General features: G+C 34.9%; 1 protein-coding gene across 1 annotated transcript in view; it reads right to left on the minus strand.

Moving 5' to 3' along the window:
• UBE3D (ubiquitin protein ligase E3D) overlaps positions 1 to 19541 on the minus strand; it is a 206897-nt gene that overhangs the window by 133555 nt on the left and 53801 nt on the right. The window contains exons 7-8 of the mRNA XM_007484257.3: positions 17381 to 17489; positions 15490 to 15659 (exon numbers count right to left, since the gene is read on the minus strand). Of these exons, the coding sequence (XP_007484319.1) occupies positions 15490 to 15659; positions 17381 to 17489 (279 nt within the window). The remainder of the gene's footprint in view (positions 1 to 15489; positions 15660 to 17380; positions 17490 to 19541) is intronic.

A 19541-nucleotide genomic window follows, 5' to 3' on the forward strand; every position in this document is an offset into this window, starting at 1 on the left:
TATCAAATTTGCTATCAGTTATCACATTATTTATATGGAAAAATGTAATTCTCAGTTCAAAATAACTGTTTAGAATACAGACTACTTATAAAAAAAGGCTTTATTTTAGACTTAAAAAGATAGTTAATGACCAAGGTTTAAAGAAATGAACATTTAAAGAAATAAAGTGTGTATAATGGTAACATTTTCATTAGTCATTATTATTAGTCCTATTCCAATTCTGTATTAGAATGTTTCTTTGTAATTTACCCTAATTCTCTCATCTAGGCCTCATGGAGTTTCCATACAGTATGGTTTAGGTTCTTACCTAAACTTGATTTCTCCCCTGGCACATAGCAGAGTTCTATGTCCTAAATGGTGATTTGTTAAATTTGAGCTTGTTGAACTTGAAAGCCCTTTTCTTGATAACTATCTTCAGCTAAAGAATAATTTTTGGTGACTGGCCTCTTCTATGGCCTGATACTAAAGCAATTCCACACCAATTTTAGCTCCTTTCTCTTTCAGATTTTTTTTTGTCTATCCACAAAAAAAAGCAGCCAATGAGAGAAATTTACAGCTTTTCTCTAAGATATTTCCATTATTGGCAAGTGAACAAATCCATGGAACTTTATTATGCTCCAACAAAGGAGCATAAATAAGCTTTGGAAAATAGCTTTGAGAATGAACACTTTTTTTTTTCTATAGCTCTGAAATTTTTAGTATTAAAGATGTACCATCATTGTTTTCCTGGACAGAATCTTGGACTTGCAGCACTCCATTTCCTTGCTAAACCAGACTTGTTTACACTATTAGAATGGGGGTTTTGTGTATGGCTTTTTTTAAGTTGTTTTTTTTCCTTTTTTTTCTTTTTCAAAGGGACTGAATGAAGTGATTCAGAGCATCTATCAACAGCATGAACTCCAGTACCTAAATTTTCCAATCAAGTTTTTCAGCAATTTTAATCTTGTTCCAAGCTTCTCATCTCCTTTTGGACCAATGGTTTAGCTGGGTTTGGGGTGAACGAACCCCTGATATAGAGCACAAAATTATACCTAGATTTCTACCCTTAGAAGTACAACAGAACAACTGTAGTCAAATTGAGCCTCAGATACTGACTGTATGACAGGGTAAATCACTTAACTTCTGTCTGCCTGAGTTTCCTCAGTAAAATGGGGATAATAATGGTACCAACATTCTAGGGTTGTTGTGAGGTTCAAATGAAATTATATTTGTAGGAGGTTTAGCCCAGTTTCTATCATATACTGGAAGAGATCTCAATACACTTCCTTCCTTCTTTCTTTCCCTTCTTTTCTCCCTTCCATTTCTCCTTCCTTCCTCTATCATTAATTTATTAAAAGGAAAAACTAGAAAACTAAGTATTTTTGAACAAGGTTTGTGAAATTTATATAAGTGGATCATGAGAAACATAAAAAGAATCCTATCCGAATGATCCATTCTTCATGGCTTTACAACAAAAGATATGAACTATATTAAACTTTACAATTTATGTTTCCCAAATCTATGATAGCTAATTATCCATTTACTTGAATAAGTGTGAAAAGAAAAGATAGAAATGTGAATCCATGCATCAATGAGGAAACAGCAAACAGACATCTTTACTTTCATGAATTTCACTGCTGAAGACACAAGACGGAGTCTATTTAGAAAACAAAACTGTGCCTGCCAGGGTAACTTTTAAAACTTAACTTGATCACCCCAGTATCTGAAATGTCAGCTGTGTCTTTCCAATTCCCTCTTTTGTCCTTATTGATTTAGAAACAAAATGCAAGATAAAATTAGCAAGGTTAAGTCACTTTGCCAAAAGAGGTATCATTAGTTTCTGATGCTCAAAGGAGGAAAATGGTGGAATTAACAAACACTGAGTAAATTAGAATACTGTTTCAGGTTCAATAAATGAGCTGATGTTTTAAGCAGCTCAATTATCTGTCTTCTCAACCAGGAATGATGTGTTACAGGAATTATCCAACCCATTGTAATGCATTCTTATTCTTACAGTCCTTTCCAGATGGTTCTTAATTACCATTCTTAGTTAAGGGACAAGAGAACCATTTGAATAGCATTCTGAGATCAATTTGTGTTTTGTGTATATAATGGGATTTCCAGCTGGAAAAAATAAATAAAATGACCTTGGAAATCACCTAAGGAAACCCCCTCATTCTACTAAGGTTTTAGATCATTAACTGATTTGCCAAAGATCACAAAAAGAATAATTGGCAGAATCAAGATCTGAACCCATGTCTTTGGCTCTGTTACCTCTAGAATCAAGCAGATATTCTTCTGTATGACATTTAAAGCTCTTTACAAGTTGATCCTTTCCTATACTTTCAGTCTCCTTACATATTACTTCCTCCACATCCTCTACAGTCTAGTCATACTAGCTTTCTTGCTGTTTGTTGTTAAACACAGACACCCCAACTCTCATCTCTATCCTGTGCATAGCTAATCCCTATATTTTAAATGGGGGATAGCTCAATCTCACCTGTTAGAATCCCTCGTTTCCCTCAAAACTCAGTTCAAATACCATCTCCTACATGAAGCTTTTCCCTGATTCCTCACTCCAGATACTTCCCAAAATTACTGTTTTCATCTTGTTTATACTTGCATACTTTGCACATGTACACATCCCCCCGCCCCCCCCCCCCATTAGGACAGAAGCTTTTTGAGGGCAAGGACTAGTTCTGTTTCCAGAGAGTTTAGCAAAGCGCCTGGCCTGCTACTGTTGGTTCAATGGGCTCTTTCCACCAGTTATACTGTGCTTCGAAAAAGAAATTGTCATTGTCAGCTGTTCTCATTCAGATTTGAACAAGGGTTGTGGCTAAAACTCAGAGTACTGAATGCCATAAGATCACAATGTTTCACCAACAAGAGCCAGACAAGATGAGAATGGCATCATTTAAACTGGGAATATCTTTTATTGGTCAGCCATTTCATCTCTGACTCTTCATGTCCCCATTTGGTATTTTCTTGGCAAAGATACTGGAGTGGTTTGCCATTTTCTTTTTCACCTCATTTTACAGATAATAAAATTTACATTTAAGAATAGGGTTAAAAAAAAGAAAAAAAAAGAATAGGGTTAAATGACTTCTTGTAGCATACCAGGTATATTAGCATCTTGAAAGTATGATTGGTGTATTGATATTGTAGCTTATGTGTTCATATACCAGACTCATGGTCATGTTACTTATTGATCATTATATTTCCAAATCTTCATTCCAAAGGACAGAAGAATTCCTGAGCAGGACATTATTTGCTACAGGGTCCTAGTTCCCACCTTGTTAGACCACACTTCTTACCAAGTTACATGTTTGATTAACCTCCTCCTCTTTGATTACATGATTATCATTTGAGTCAATGTTAAAACCTATGCCATGTCACATGTTCATTAGCTACCTCCCACTCTACATTCCTAAATTCTCCAATCAAAGTTTGGGGACCTGTTTAGAGCCCTCTCTCAATTCCATCAGAAGAGCACTCACGATGGAGCCCATATTTTTAAACTTCTTGTCTCTGAGTCTTTATCCCTTTGTCTCTGTTTCTCTCTCAATCTCGCTTTCTCTCCTCTATCCATTTTACCTCAGTTTCCAATCTTAGGTGTCTACTCACAAAAATATTAATATGTAACTGCAGGAGGTTACACTTCTCTAGGGTTACACGGCTAGTAAGTGTCTGAGGTTGGATTTGAACTTAGAAAAATGTCTTCCTGACTGCAGGTCCAGCACTTTATCCACTGTGCCACCTAGCTGTCCTGGTACTTAAATGTTCTCTCCTTGGGTTGTATATGGCATAGGATAACAACAGTATTTCCCAAGTGGAAAAGATTTCTCAAAGCATGACTGACAAGAGAGACCCATAGTATATAGAAATGTAATTTAGTGCTTTGTAAGTCTTAGAGCTTTATATAAATGTGAGTTATTGTTGTGATGCCCCTATTCCACCCTATCCTCCTCTTCTCTCTGATGGATGCCCTTATCTTTTAACAATAGCACCTATCTCCCAGAGTGGGGTGAGGAACAAATAATATATTTGTGAAGTGCTTTGCACACTTCCATTGCACCTGACTATTCTTGACTTCCACTGAGGAAGCTCTAAGTAATAAGAAAATTCCTTTCTATTTTCTCACTTTCTCACCATAAATGAGACCTAGCTTTCTCATGATGAAACCCCAACTCCTCAAAAAGATTTCCCCTTTCCCCTTCCTTAGCACCCACTCTATTTCAGTCAAGGAAAGAAAGAGAAAAAGTCAGTATTTTCTCTGCTTCCCACAGTCATCTCCAGGGCAATGTCCCAATACTCACTTAACAGCCTCTCCTCTTCTGAATCCAATTCAACAAATATTTATTGAACCCCTACTCTATGGAAGCCAATAACAAGACATCACTGGAGGAGGAAAGACACAAATATGAGCAATCTGACCTCAAGGTAGACAATGAGAAGTACTATAACAGAAAAAACAAAAGACATCAATAAAATATAGTGAAAATGACAGCTCTGGTATCTTCTGAAATTACAATAACAACCAACTTTGACAATAGGACTACTGAAGTAACAATCAATTTTCTCCTGCTCTCAAAAGTGACTCAAATACCTACATAACTCTTTCAGCCATCTGGACAAGAGTCCTCTTCCATATAACCCTCAAAGAATTTGGCTGTCTCATTCTACACCAATGGATGTTTGCCTCCAATGTTCATTTGTCAATGTAAGCCTCTAGAACAAAAGTGGAATTAACCATCAATACTGCAGCTGCTTTCTATCACAGATATCAAGTTAATGCTATAGCAGACTCCAGAGAGTAGTAGCTTTTTTCCTTTGTACTCATTTTTCCCCACAAAAGCTAATAGTCTAGTCTAACATGTAGGGGTGATTTTTTTTAAAAATCAACCATATGGGCAAATCAAGGGAAAAGAAAAAGAATACATACTCCATTGAGTACTAAAACTCCATTAAGGGATTAATGGCTAGCTTATTTAAATGTATTTAAATATACAGTTTCTAGACACCAGCCTTATAGAAAATTTATGTTGTTAACTCTGATTTTTTGTGAAATTTTTATGACATTTTCAGAAATTTACAAGTTAAGAACAACTAAAAACTAAATTCATCGCCCTGGCTAAATCAGTCCCTGTCTTCTCCAGTTCTGCATTATCATGAATGCTATCTGAAGTATAAAAGTCTTTGGACCTGAAGTTAGGAAGACTCAAGTTCAAATCTACCCTTAGATATTTACTATAGGTATGACACAGGACAAGTCACTTAATCTCTTTTTGCTTCAGTCTCCTCAACTGTAAAAAGGGGATAACAAGAGCACCTCCCTCCCAGAGTAGTTGTGAGTATCAAATGAGATATTTGTGAAGTATTTAGCACACATTCATTGTATCTAACTATCCCTGACCTCATTTGGGGTTTTCTTGGCAAAGTTACTGGAGTGGTTTGTCGTTTCTTTCTCCTACTCATATTACAGATGAAGAAACTGAGGCAAACAGGGTTGCTAAGTCACAAAGCCAGTAAGCATCTCAGACTAGGATTTGAACTTGACTCCAGACACAGCACTCTTTATACTGTTCTACTTAGCTGCCCAACTAGGTTACTAGCACATAGCTGGAACTTAATGTTTTCTTTCTTTCCTTCCTTTTTTCCTTCTTTTCTTTCTTTCTTCCCTCCTTTCTTTTTTCTTTCCTTTCATCTGTATCTTTCTTTCCTTCCTGCCTTCCTTTTTCCCTTTCCTATCTTCCTTCCTTTCTTCCTTCCTTCCTCCCTCTCTCCCTTCCCATTAGCAAATTTTTGCTTGATGTCTCTAAACTACAAACTTTTCTAAAAGTGTTATTCATATTGTCTAGGTCTGGACCTGAGATGCTAATGTTGTTGAGAACTGGCCTTGGAGAAATTCCCCCCACCTACACAGATCTGCAATTCAGCAGCTTATCCATAACTTGGAGAATTGCCGGGGGGCACTTAACTAGCATGTGTCAAAGACAGACTTGAACACAGATCTTCTGGACTTCAAGGAGAGTGATCTATCCATGACAAACATTGCTTCTTATGCATATATTAGTCTGTAACCCTCATAGGAAGTGTTCTATATGCTTGATAAATAAATTCTCTCCCCCGTGGGGGCTGCTTCCTTTGGGCAATATGCACTGACTAATAATAATAATAATGCCTGAAATGAGCTCAGGGAAAGTCTTTGAGGAAACAGGATGACATTTTATATATACATTCTCCCACCCCTCCTTTCCTCGCAGATCACAACAGTATTCATCTTGAACACTTCTTAGGAGAAGATAGAAAACAGAGCCTACTCTAGGAAGCAATCACAAGAGATTTATCTCCCTTGAGATAAAGTCCAATTTTTTGTTTTTTTAACCAGATCCTCCAAGAAAAGGAACACATTTTTATTGAGGCTAAGGTATTGTTTTCTGTGTCTTCTTTGACCATTAAATATGTGGTCCTCTATAGGCTCCAAAGAGACATTCCAATTAAAATGGATTTGGGTTTGGGCTCCCATACTGCAGTCAACTCAAAGGAGCTATTTTTCCAATTACATTCAAAGGAGTTATGTGCTCAACTTGCTTAATGATGAAGAATGTTCCCCAGAAACGTAATCCAGGATTTGGACGGATGAGCCTTACTGGATGACAAGGTGCTAGGAGATGAATGAGTATAAAGTGGCATCCAAAGAATCATTACATTTCCCATAGGTGTCTGGCCACCTTCCCATGTTGGTAGATTAATTTCTATTCAACAGACTCCCTTTTGAAGAAGCTGAGACATGAGACTCTTGTATAAGATGACATTTAGCAATGTTAAATGGTTTATTATAGTATTGTGAATATTGCATTTTAAGAGGGTGATCAAAACAGAATTATTCTAAGCCATTGTAGGGATTTTTCCTGAAAGAAGAATCTGTTTTTTATGGCATTTTCGGTTCTTTTTCCTAATAAGGTAGCAGAATGCTGTACTATGAAAAAGAAAGAAAAACACCCTAAACTGAAAATCAAAATACCTGGATTCTGGACACAGACTACCTGTATGACATTGGGGCTCCTTAGCTTCCTCAAATGCAAAATGAGATATTTTGGATTGGGTAAATTCCCAAAAGTCCCTTCCAATTCTAAAATGCTAGGGTTCTATTTCAGAGCTGAAATTTTCCAGAGGTTCTTAAATTTATCCAAGCGCTCAAATCTACTCCTATTCAGAAGTCATTTCCCTTTTTACAGAAAAATAAGTATCCATGATTGGAACATGCATTTGTACTGACAATGACTCTGCAATGTACATGCAATTTACTAACTTACTTCTCTGTGTCTAAAGAATAAATACAGGGGCAGCTGGATGGCTTAGTGGATTGAGAGCCAGGACCACAGGAGGGAGGTCCTGGGTTCAAATATGACCTCTGCCACTTCCTAGCTGTGTGACTTTGGGCAAGTCACTTAACCCCAACTGCCTAGCCCTTACCACTCTTCTGCCTTGGAACCAATATTTAGTATTGATTCTAAAGTGAAAGATAAAATAAATAAATAAACAAATGAATGAATAAATAAATAAATAAATAAATAAATAAAGTGAAAGATAAAAGGTTTGTTTGTTTAATGTCTGATGCTAGCAGGCACTGAACTTTATCGTTATCAACACTTTCTATGGCCTGCTTGACATAATTAAAGTATCTTCTATGGTGACATTCAAGAATAACTGTTCTAGTATCACATTATCAAATTCTTTTTAAAAATTAATTGGTACTATTCTAAAATTATACAAATCAGTGAGAGAATATTTCTAGCCTTAAGTATTCCTTTATATTTAAAATTAGTATAGGCAACATATTGACATGTTTTACTACTTTATAACTCAAAAGGATGAAGTCCTTTAAATCTTCTTCAAAGAAACTTAATAATATTATCTTAACTAAACTTATCTGTAAAGTATCTAGGTGGAACAGTAGAAAGAATGCCAGACCTGAAGTCAGGAGGACCTGGGTTCAAATATGATGTCAAATCACTTAACCAAGATTGCCTAGCCCTTGGCACTCTTCTATCTTAAAATTGATGCTAAGGGGGCAGCTGGGTAGCTCAGTGGATTAAGAGACAGCCTAGAGATGGGAGGTCCTAGGTTCAAATCTGGCCTTAGACACTTCCCAGTTGTGTGATCCTGGGCAAGTCACTTGACCCCCACTGCCTAGCCCTTACCACTCTCCTGCCTTGGAGTCAATGGAAGGTAAGGGTTTAAAGAAAAATCTGATGCTAAGACAGAAGAGAGGAATGGAGAGAGGAAATGAGAGAGGGAGGGAGGAAGGGAGGGAGGGAAAGAGGAAAAAGATTATCTTTGTCATTGTAGGTACAGAGCATTCAGAAATAAGCAACTCAACCCATTAAAAACAAACCACCCAAAAAGGCACTGGGTAGCAAAGCTTCATGAATCAATGCTAACAATTGTTTAATTTGTCCTGACATTTCAGTCATTTATTTCTTCAGTGTTCTACCAGGATGTTCTTCCAACTGAAATTTGTCAGAAAAAAAGTAAACTGTAAGCTGCAGAAATTTCATTTAACAGCATTGAGAATGAGTGTGGGTAAGGAGTTTAAATTCCAAAACATCTATTTACATATTCTTTCATCAGTTTAACTTTTTTAAAATGTCACTAAGAAATTATCAGTGTAAAGAGGACAGAGAAATTTGAATTACAACAGTTATGAGAGTCATTTGACATAAAAAAAAATCCATATCATGTAAAGAACTTTGATTGCAGTTTATCTAAAGGACACTTTCTTCATTTCCATCTTTTGAGATTTTTTTAAAAGGTTATCCTTACATATAACAATTCTTACCAATGCTTCATTACATATTTTACATTAAAAAAAAACAGATTGAAGAGTACAGAAAGATAAAAGAACACAAACTGGGCAGTATCGGAAATAGAGAATTAAACAAACTCAAAAACAAGCTTATGTAATAAAGATTCATGATATTTTATGTAATACTCTTATTCTTTTATATATGTAAATGATTATATTTGCTGTTTATTGGGTTTACAATAATAAAAAATAAATTTTAATTTTAAAAAATATATATAAATTCTTTTGGGGGTGAGAGGTAGAATGAGAAAGGAAGAGCTAAACCTATGATTTAATCAGTCTAAAGAAATCCCAGTGAGGAATCTCCCTCCACTGATACAGATCTTCAATAACTTAAAGAATTATAGAAAGTTGTTTTACGTGACTTGTCCAGGGTCACAAATCAGGACTTGAACCTAAGTCGGTCTGGCTCTAAGAGCTACTCTTTGTCCCCTATATCATGCTGCCACTTATCAGTAAATGATTTCAAAGATTAGAACTGGAAGGAAAATCTTGTTCAACCTCCTCATTTTAGAGGTAAAGAAACTGAGGCCAGAGAGGTTCATACAGTATACAAAATGGCAGAGCCAAGATATAAACCTAGGTCCTTGAGCTCCAAATCCACTACTCTTTTCTCACTGAATATTTCTCAAAAGAAAAGTATAAAAACTCTCATATCTAATTCATTATTCAAGCAGGCAAGAACTTTTTAGGTAAAATTATTAGTTTTTAATTCTATTTTAATTAATTAAGCTTTATTTTATTATTTTAATTATTTGTTTAATTTGATTTAATCTAATTTTAATAACAAATCTTAATTTAGTTTCAAATTTCTCTTTTCAAAAAAAATCAATTTTAATAGGACGCTCAAAATCTTATCCTCCCAAAATAAGGCATATATATATATATATAAAATAGACAATATATCTATTATGTACATTTTTTTAACCTTTATCTTCTCTAAGTATCCATTCTAAATAGAAGAGCAGTAAGGGCTAGACATTTGGGGATTAAGTGATTTGGCCTGGGTCACAACAACAAGGAAGTATCTGAGTTAAACCCAGGTCCTCCTGACTTCAGGTTTGATACTCTATACACTGTACTACTTAGATGTCCCTATTATGTACATTTCAATGAATCTGTAAAAGGTTCTAACTCAATAATGTTGAGTTGAAACAACGTTTTTAAGTTGACAAAGAAATGTCAACACTTTTACAAATAATGTGGCTTTTTAAATGTTTTGATTCTTAATTTAAAAAGTAGAAATTGCCAATCTATTAATATGAACAATAGAGAAAGGCTAATTTAGAAGGGAGACACATTTATGCACTTTGGGGCTTTTAGCTGTGTACACACCCAACCTGTTCTTTTCATACACACAAAAATAATTTGCCCATCTTGTCTCTAGTGAATAAATAGGTTAAATTGTTCCTTTCAAAATCCGGGCCCTTTAACCTAATAATATTCTAATTATCAGCCTAGTTGTATATTATTTATAAGTACCAAAAGTCTATTATGAATGTTTATATATGTACATATACATATATAAATGTTTTGTGTATACATATGAATATATTATACATTCTATACCATATATTAATTTATATTTTCCTCCATACCTAGCATGTGATTTATTATACTAAAGTTATTTGCAAAATTACAAATGCAAAAAGCAATTAAAATGCATTTCAAAATGTTATATTAACATCCAATATGCCTGGGCAAAACTATGACCTCTACTCTACTTAAGTGGTGAAGTCTTAAAATCTTTTTTAAACAATGATTTTGTGCAATGGCTCAAATTATAAAATTAAAGGCATATGGAAGTTTGGTTTATATTTCATCCAATTCTGATTAAGTCAGCTCTGTCATCCAGAAAAATCAACACAAATCTTAATACCAGAAAAGTTATACTTGAAAAAATTACATAAAAGTATTTTATGAATCTATATTTCCTAAGCCATTTATGTCCCAAATTTGATCTATTCTAGCGATATCACATTTTTAAAAGCATAAAATATAACAGAATCATAGAAGAACTGCTCATACATTATAAACTATTAGTATTTTCATAAAATCTGATAGGAAAACTAATACAGATGTCTATGTAGTAATGATACTGTATTGCATTGTTATTCCTATCTAGACAGCACTGTCTAAATTTGCATTTAAAGTTCAAATGTCATTGAATTATTTTTAAATTTATTTTAAAACTAATTTACTTTAAAATTTTAGTTAATTAAAATTTAATTTTAAAATTCTTTGTTAAATTTTATTGTATGTGTTGTGTTTTTGCAAAAAGAAAAACAAAAGGAGGCAACTGGGTAGCTTAGTGGATTGAGAGTCAGGCCTAGAGACAAAGGTCCTGAGTTCATATCTGGCCTCAGACACTTCTAGCAATGTGACCCTGGCCAAGTCATTTAAACCCCCACTGCCTAGCCCATACCACTCTTCTGCCTTGGAACCACTACATAGTATTGATTCTAAGGTGGAAGGTAAGAATTTTTAAAAAGCAATAGGAAAAAATAGAAAAAATATTCCTCAGAAAAGCAATCATCTCAGACTTGTGGCAAAAGTAGACATATCTTACAAGTGTTATTTACCATAACACAGGCAAAAGATTCAAATCTACTTAGTTCACAATTTTTTTTCCTCATTTATGTTAACAGTGATGATGTTGGTGAATATTACCTTTCAGGATCTTTCTCCCTCAATCTCTTATAGACTTTAGTAGGAAATGGTACTATTAAAAGCATGATTATAGCTTTTATTTTGGTTCTTAATCCCAACTCCCCAGAAAGCTAAAATCAGATGTTTCCTCAGAGAAAAAATACCCAACAAATTACAGACTTAGGACTTATCTAACTTAAGCAGTGAAAAAACTTTTTCTTAACTTTCCAAAATATTTAGAGTAAATGATCTCATTTTTCTAAATTCCTGTTTCTATTAAAAAAAATTACAGAACAAGGTGTTAGATATTTATAAAATCTCTCAAAGATTTCATGAAATATATCTATTTTTTTCATGTCCCTCTATTTAGAGAAGATAACATTAAACATTTCTATTGTACCTCACCATTTATCCTGTTTATGCTAAGAAATTCACCATGTGGAATCATGGATAGTTTGATTGACATCACAATAACATTCTCTCTCCCATTTGCCATCCCAAAAACAGTACAATTCCCAGAAAAGGGTTAGCAATAGGACTCTAGAAAAAAGACTCATCAAATTGTTTCTGTTAGTGTCACTAAAGGCCATGGAAAATTATTACTGAAATACTGACAGAATGGAAGAGACATGATGTTGAAATTTAAGTTATGTAAGCACAAAGTACTGGGAGGAAGAACAGAGTGGAAAAACTAGATTCTAATTTAAAGATTAATGAATATATCAATGGATCTGTGATTCATCCATATGGATTCATTCATTCCTTCCACAGGGAGTCCACCCAATGCACTGGATACCTTCCCTTAGGTCTCTTAGCAAATAGAGTCAAAGGATCAGTTATTCCTCACTCTTGCCATGTGAACAGCCCCTCTTAAAGAATTATGTCATGATTAGCAGATTCTGAATTTTAAAGGGTCTTCGAACAACAAAATGTTCACGGAAGCACTAACTGTGGCATCAAAGGATTAGAGACAAAGTGAGTGTCCCTTGACTTTTGATATAATATAATGGACAATCATACTGCTGTTTTGTTGTTGTTCAGTTGTTTTTCAGTTGTGTCTGATTCTTTGTGACCTCATTTGGGGTCTTTTTGGCAAAGATATCGAAATGGTTTGTCATTTCCTCCTCCAGCTTATTTTACTGATGAGGAAACTGAGGCAAACAGGTTTAAGTGACTTGCCCATGGCCACACAAGTAGTAAGTGTCTGAGGGTGGTCTTTCTGACCAAGTCCCAGGACTTTGACCAGTGTGACACCTAGCTAACTGTTACACTGCCATAAGAAATAACAACTATAAGGAATTCAGAGAAACAAGAGAAGACTTGTATGAACTGATGCAGAGGGAAACAGGAATAAGTAGGAGAATAATATGCAGTTATTAAAAGGGTATAAATCACTAAAAAGTAAGTAAAACTCTTTAAAGTATGTGAAAAATCTAGCATGGTCCCAATAAATAGATCATGAAGCATACTTCCTTCTGACAGATTGTCACTGGATTGATTCCTTTTCTTATCTTATGTGGGAGGATTAAATTCTTGCTAGAGAAAAATCACATTCAAAAATAACTATGACATAAAAATAAAAGGCATCAATAGAATTTTTTTAAAGGGCCCTTCAAGAAAAAAGACTATGGGGGGCCCAATAATGTTATTAATGAAAAATGCTGAACTACTACTCTATGTCCTGAGGAAGTTTAAAACCTACTACTACCACCACCACCACAACAAAACAAAACAAAAAAACTTAGATCATAAAAACTAAAGGAGATTATATAAATACAGCCAAAAGAGTTTTTGCATGATGTTTGCATGATATATAATCTAATTAAAAATTAATTCTGGATTCCAAGCCAACAGAAATATTGTATATTATCCAAGAAGATCAAGAATGAATAAGGTTGAGCATGAGTATGGTAGAATTCAGCTGTGGGAGGAAGGTTCGGGGTGCTGGGCAGTATTCAGAGCCAGGAAAGTTGCAAAGAAATAAACTGTAGCAATTTCATTGTTAACAGAATAGCAAACTATTTGTTTCTCTATTAATTTCTCTTTATCTTGAAGAATTCCCTAGGATTTATCTATTAACCCATACACTATTAGAGATACTGTAAACTCATATTAGGAGTTTCCCAAACCCCTGCAATTATAGCTCTTTTTCATACTTTTTCAATGGCAAAAATTGCAACTCCTGCAGAAGTTAAAGTGGTTAAAACATGCTAGAATTCCCCACTTAGCACCAAACTTGGGCCCAAACCAAAAAGGAACATTAGAAGTCAATGCTATTTAAATTTGAAAGAAAACTAAACAATCCATAGGATATTTACTTAAGGCAGAAAACTGTACCAAAATACAAGGTGGACTTCTTAAAAAGGCATTTTGGTCAAATTTTTCTCTATTTAAAAACAACTTCAAGAATAGATTTGTGTTTTTTTATCTACAAAATAAACAAAAGATCAATAAACCAAAAAAAAAAAGGAAAACTCCCATGAAGTAAGCTCTTCTTTAGGTGAAAACTCATCTCTTTCTTTCAACTGATCTTCATCTCTTACCATCATGTAATCCTTGCTTGAAATCATCCCTTTAAAGCTATGGTCTAGAATCTGGCCAAGATTGAAGTCAAGTTTCCCAGCCTATATAGTATCTAATGACTGTTCTTTTCCTGTAATTCCAAATCAAAAACATTTGCCCGTTTCTACTTCCCCCATTACCTCTCTCATTTTCTATAACCTTTCAAAGTATCACTGAAAATGGTTTAATCACATTCATCCATTCTTTTTGTAACTGAGGATTGTGAGATCTTCTGGGCTAGATGCTTTGAATTCTTCAAGTGCAACTAGATCTTTCTCTTCCTATCTAGCTTATTTCTTTTTTTATATTAGTTCCTATTAGCCATTTTTGTTCTTTCTTTTCCAGTCTTTTCAGAGTCACACTCTGGCAGATAAAGCAGGTGCAAAGTAAGAATTAAGGAGCACTGTTGTGAGTTATCATCTTATCTACCCAAAGCAGCATCTCTTCTTTTATCCTTTTCTTTCCTCAATATCTCTTTTTTTTTAATCAACTTTTCATTGTCTTTTGTTTTTCTCATTGGCCTCAGTTCACTGAGTTAACATTCTCAATATATTATCCTTATGATACACTACTCTGACAAAATAAGTGTAATAAGATCAGATCAATGTATGAATTGTTTAGAGCCCTTTGGGAAAAGGGCGATATAAGGAAGAAGCATAATAACCACCCCTACTAACAAGCCACAAACCACCTTTTTAACCTGAGACAGTCAAAATTTCAAAAGGAGTCAAATGCTTCCTTTGCTTTCAAAAGGCCCCTGGGGGCAGAAAAGCATGAAAGAATTTCATTTCTTAACACCCTGCTATTTTAGTAACTTTTTTGTCCTTTCTTTTCTATTCTTTTGGAATTTGACTGAATTTCCACATAGTATTAATGATGTCAACAGCAGCTTTATTTGTTGGATGTATTCCATGGTCTAAGTCTCTTCTTAGAACATTTATAAGAAACATAATGTTAAGATAAAAGCCATTTGAGAATAGAGGCACATTATAAACCGGGATGGTTCTGACAATGATGAAATCCCAATTTACACAGGGAGACTAGGGTTCATGGAGCTGAGATAGGAATAAATAAAAAAAAAACTTAAAGAAAAGGTGAGGAGGGAATTTCTTAAAATTTTCAGTAAAAAGAAAGAAAATTAATTTGCTTTAATTTAATTTAATGTGTTCATTTTTTATATAAGTTAATAGGTCAATTTTCTCCCTTAAATCTTGAAAATGTGGAATTTAACAGTTAGGTCCTCCAAATGAGAAAAAGGACCAAAAGCTCATTCAATATTTTTACCTAGTTAAACATAATAATGAAAACTACCTACAGGACCCACTATTTTAAAATACTGAAATAGTAATTCCTTTAACTACAAACATACAAACAGAAAAAGCATGAATGTGAAAATAAAAAATATAATTAAACAAAGAATTACAACTTACTCAATGTTTCTATTTTTGATGCATGGATGGAAAAGAACCTTGACAGCATTCCTGATGCCTATGTTGTTGGAGTCCAAACTCTCCATACCTTCAAACAATGAGAATTTCTGGATGCTCTCTGAATTTCTCAGAGATTCAATCAGTAAACTGTCTGAGTTTAAAAGCCACACCTGTAAATAGGGAAGAAGGGAAGAAAAAACAAAAGACCAAAATTGAAATTACCAGAATTTATGGAGTAGAGTAATAACATGATCAGACTTATACTCTGGCATTTGCTTGGAGGATAAACTAGAGTAGGGAGGATATAAAAGGAAGGAAACCAATCAAGAGGCCATTATAACAGTGCAAGAAAAAAGGGATACGGCCATTCCTTACTTTCCCAATTTTCTTAAAATTTACTCCCTTTCATATACTTTCTCATCCAGTGACATTTAGCCTCTCCATTGTTCCTTGAACATGACACTCCATTTCCTGACTATATTCATTTTCTTTTTATTTTTTAAACCCTTATCTTCTGTCTTAGGATTGATACAAATAGCAGTTCCAAGGCAGAAGGGAGGTAAAGGATAGACAGTTGGTGCTAAGTGACTTGCTCAGGATCATTCAGCTAGGAAATGTCTGAGTACAGATTTGAACCCAGGTTCTCCCAATTGGCATTCTATCCCTTTCATAGCCAAATTTATTTTTCCTTTTAAAACTGTGCCCTTCCTTCTTGGAATCAATGATGGAATTTGTTTTGCTTCACCATATTTGTTAAAATGATTTTGTTTTTCCTTTTTTTATTTTTTCAATAAGGTAGTGGATGGGAGGGGGAGAAAATAAAATTGTTTTTAAATTTTAATTTCAATAGCTGCTTATTGATCGATTGGCATATCTGAAAAAGTCTAGCAAAAATAAAATCAAAACTCTGATTTCACAGTCTGTGAGTTTCTTTGAAGACCGTCTTAAGTCAAATTTTCAGTATTTCACAGAAAGGCCTTCTGGAAGTATGGGAATCTATGTTCTAGTAGAAGTTCAAAGATGATGTGAGAACACTCCACCCAAGGCTGCTGAATGGCACCCTAGGTTCTTCTCTGTATGATGATTAGATTATTATCAGGCCACTAAAAAACCTAATCAATACAACTTAGGGACACATCACAGGGCAAGATTCTATCCAACTATTGAGCCTTTCCAAATCAATGTAGACAAAGAAAAGGCACTATCCTTTATGGAAGGAAGGAAAAAGCATGTATTAAGCACTCACTATATGACAGATATTATGCTAAATGTTTTATAAATATTATTTCATGAGATCCTCAGAACCACTCGGGGAGGTAGATGCTATTAAAATCCCCATTTTACACTTGAGAAAAATGGGGAGACAAGTTATATGACTTGCCCAGTGCCACACAGCCAGTTAAGAGTCTTAAAGCCAAATTTGAAGCCAATCTTCTTGCTTCTAGGATCATACCCATTATGCCACCTAATTGCTAGATATATCTTTGAAGATCTATCAACATGACAAATCAAACAGGAATGTTCAATAATAGATTATAAAACTGTGATGCAAATATGTCTTCATGGAGAGAGAAGGATACAAAAACAAAGCAGTTGACAAATAAGGAATAACACCACAATCAAGTCAAATAACCAGAAAAGATCATCTATTTTCATTGGTTGTATTGATAGCTTTTGTCTTCACATCATCATTTTCCTATATTTCCCTTCCTTCCTTCCTTCAGACAAAGAACCATACCTTTTAAGAAATTTTTAAAAGGGGGAAAAATTAATTCAGTAAAACTGACCAATTCATCAACCAAAGATGACATTATAGACAGAGTTCCATACCCATAGTCCCCCACGTGTAAAGAAGGGAGGGAAATTCCTCATAGAAGAAAGAGTTTCTTACCAAGATGTAGGTTTTTCCATCATGTCCTTGAACAGTGAATCTAAACGTGCTTCTAGCAGAGGACAGTTCCACAAGACACTGAGCAATAACGCTCTGTACAAACTGAGACCTGTTTGAACAGAAATCAATTTTCACAGTGTGCTTCTCATAATAACTGTAACTGGCAAGATGAGCCAAAAATACCCACAGGGTGCCTGAAAGTCAGAGACATCTGGATGCCATACTTTTCTGCAGACTGCTGGTTTTCTTGCAATCTGGAGCAGATGTGGAGTTAGTACATTTTAATGTGGCAACATGTTTGCTTTCCCCTCCCAATTTTTACTATGACCTGAACCTAACCACTTTCCACTAACTGAAAAAGAACAAAAATGGCAGAGCAGTCTAAGACAATACAATAATACTCTAATCTACTAGGGGACAACTTTGAACAGGGAAGTTTCAAAGGAAAATGAAAAAAAGGATTACACATTTCCATGTGTGACACAGGGGACAAAGGGTTGAATATGAAGTTGGAAAGACCTTAATTTCAATCTGGCCTCTGATGCTCAGGAGCTGATTTCATTTCTAAGCCTCAGTTTCTCTATTTGTAAAATAAAAATGAAAATACCTATTGGACCTACCTCACAGGTTTGTTTGAAGTGGGACTGAAATAATGTCTTAAAACATTAGGCAAATTTTAAAATGCTATACAAATGTCTACAATGGTCCTTGAAAATTATGCAAATTTTAAAATACTATATAAATGTCTATGAGTTGTTATTATCATTATGGTGGTGGTAGAGGTAGTAGTTGTAGTCTTTTTTTTAATTTATACAGAATCTAAATTCTAAGGTGAAGATACTTATAGCCTAATACAGTTGAGGTTGAATATACTCAGATTTCCAAAGATTTCTGACACCAACAAGTCCAAAATATAGACATGTTATAGAATATTTCACTATGAGAACAAAAGGATGTACAACCTTTTTGGATGCAGGATAAGCATTATTTGCTATAATAGATCCTCTGATGACATATAAATAAAAGGAACCACTGGGAAGCTAATCCATAGCATCTCTTGAATTTTAAATTAATCATATTTAAGAGATCAATGGTCGATACTAAGACCACAAGGGGGAAAGGCTCCAAGTTCACGGAGAGCAGAAACTACAATTTGTTTATTTTGTGGCATGCTGAAAGGCATGAAAGTAGAATGGAATTGCGGATGAGAGTCAGACTTAAAGTCAAAAAGATGTAGGTTCAAGTCTCACTTTTGATATTGACTCTAGGGAAGTCTCAGAACTCTCATTGTCCTCAAGTAATTCTCTAAGATGAGTATAGAGAGAATCTGTAATGTGCTGATTTATCCTGGTGAAGGGGCTTTCCTCCCTGGAAGTAATCTATACCAGTGAAAAGACAGGTCTGGACCCTCCCAAAAGAAATCCCCCTGAGTACTTGGCACTAAAGAAGAAGGAAGCCTGCAGGGAAACCTATGACTAGGAGAAAAATGCAGGCCAGTCATAGAGCAAGAGATAACTGATGGGTGAGATTTCATGCTCCCCTGGCAGCCTCCCAATGTTGAGAAAACACAAGGAAGAGATCTAGCTTATTGGGAAAATTTGTGAAAGGACATGGATGGCTTGGCAGAGCAGCAGCCCTCACCTGGAGACCCTGCAGCTGGGGAAGCTAAGGGAGGAGGAGGCACACTTGAGCCAGAATAGAGAGACAGAAAAGGGCTAAGTCAATAGTTACCAATATGGAGAACCTCAAGAGGAGGTGGAGTCACCAGGCTGCTTCATAAAGGGCAAACAGACCCAGGTTGGAAAAATAGAGCAAGTTAAAGCTTCTATGCCAATCCATATAAGGATTGGGTCTATAACAGGCCACTCCACTTCCAGCCTAGGTGAGATAGAAAGATCTAGTCTCATTTAAAAAAAAATGGTAACTGTGTGATCCTGGGCAAGTCACTTAACCCTCATTGCCTAGTCCTTACCACTCTTCTGCAGTGGAGCCAATACACGGTATTGACTCCAAGATGGAAGGTAAGGGTTTAAAAAAATGGGTAAGAATTACACAAAATGAACAGGAATTAATGGGTAATGATCTGCTCTCATGAAGAAAGGAGAATATATTCTGCTATAATGTTTTTTCAAATACTTGAATTTGAAACAAATTTCAATGC

Source organism: Monodelphis domestica, chromosome 2, assembly GCF_027887165.1.
Source record: "Monodelphis domestica isolate mMonDom1 chromosome 2, mMonDom1.pri, whole genome shotgun sequence".
NCBI lineage: Eukaryota > Metazoa > Chordata > Mammalia > Didelphimorphia > Didelphidae > Monodelphis > Monodelphis domestica.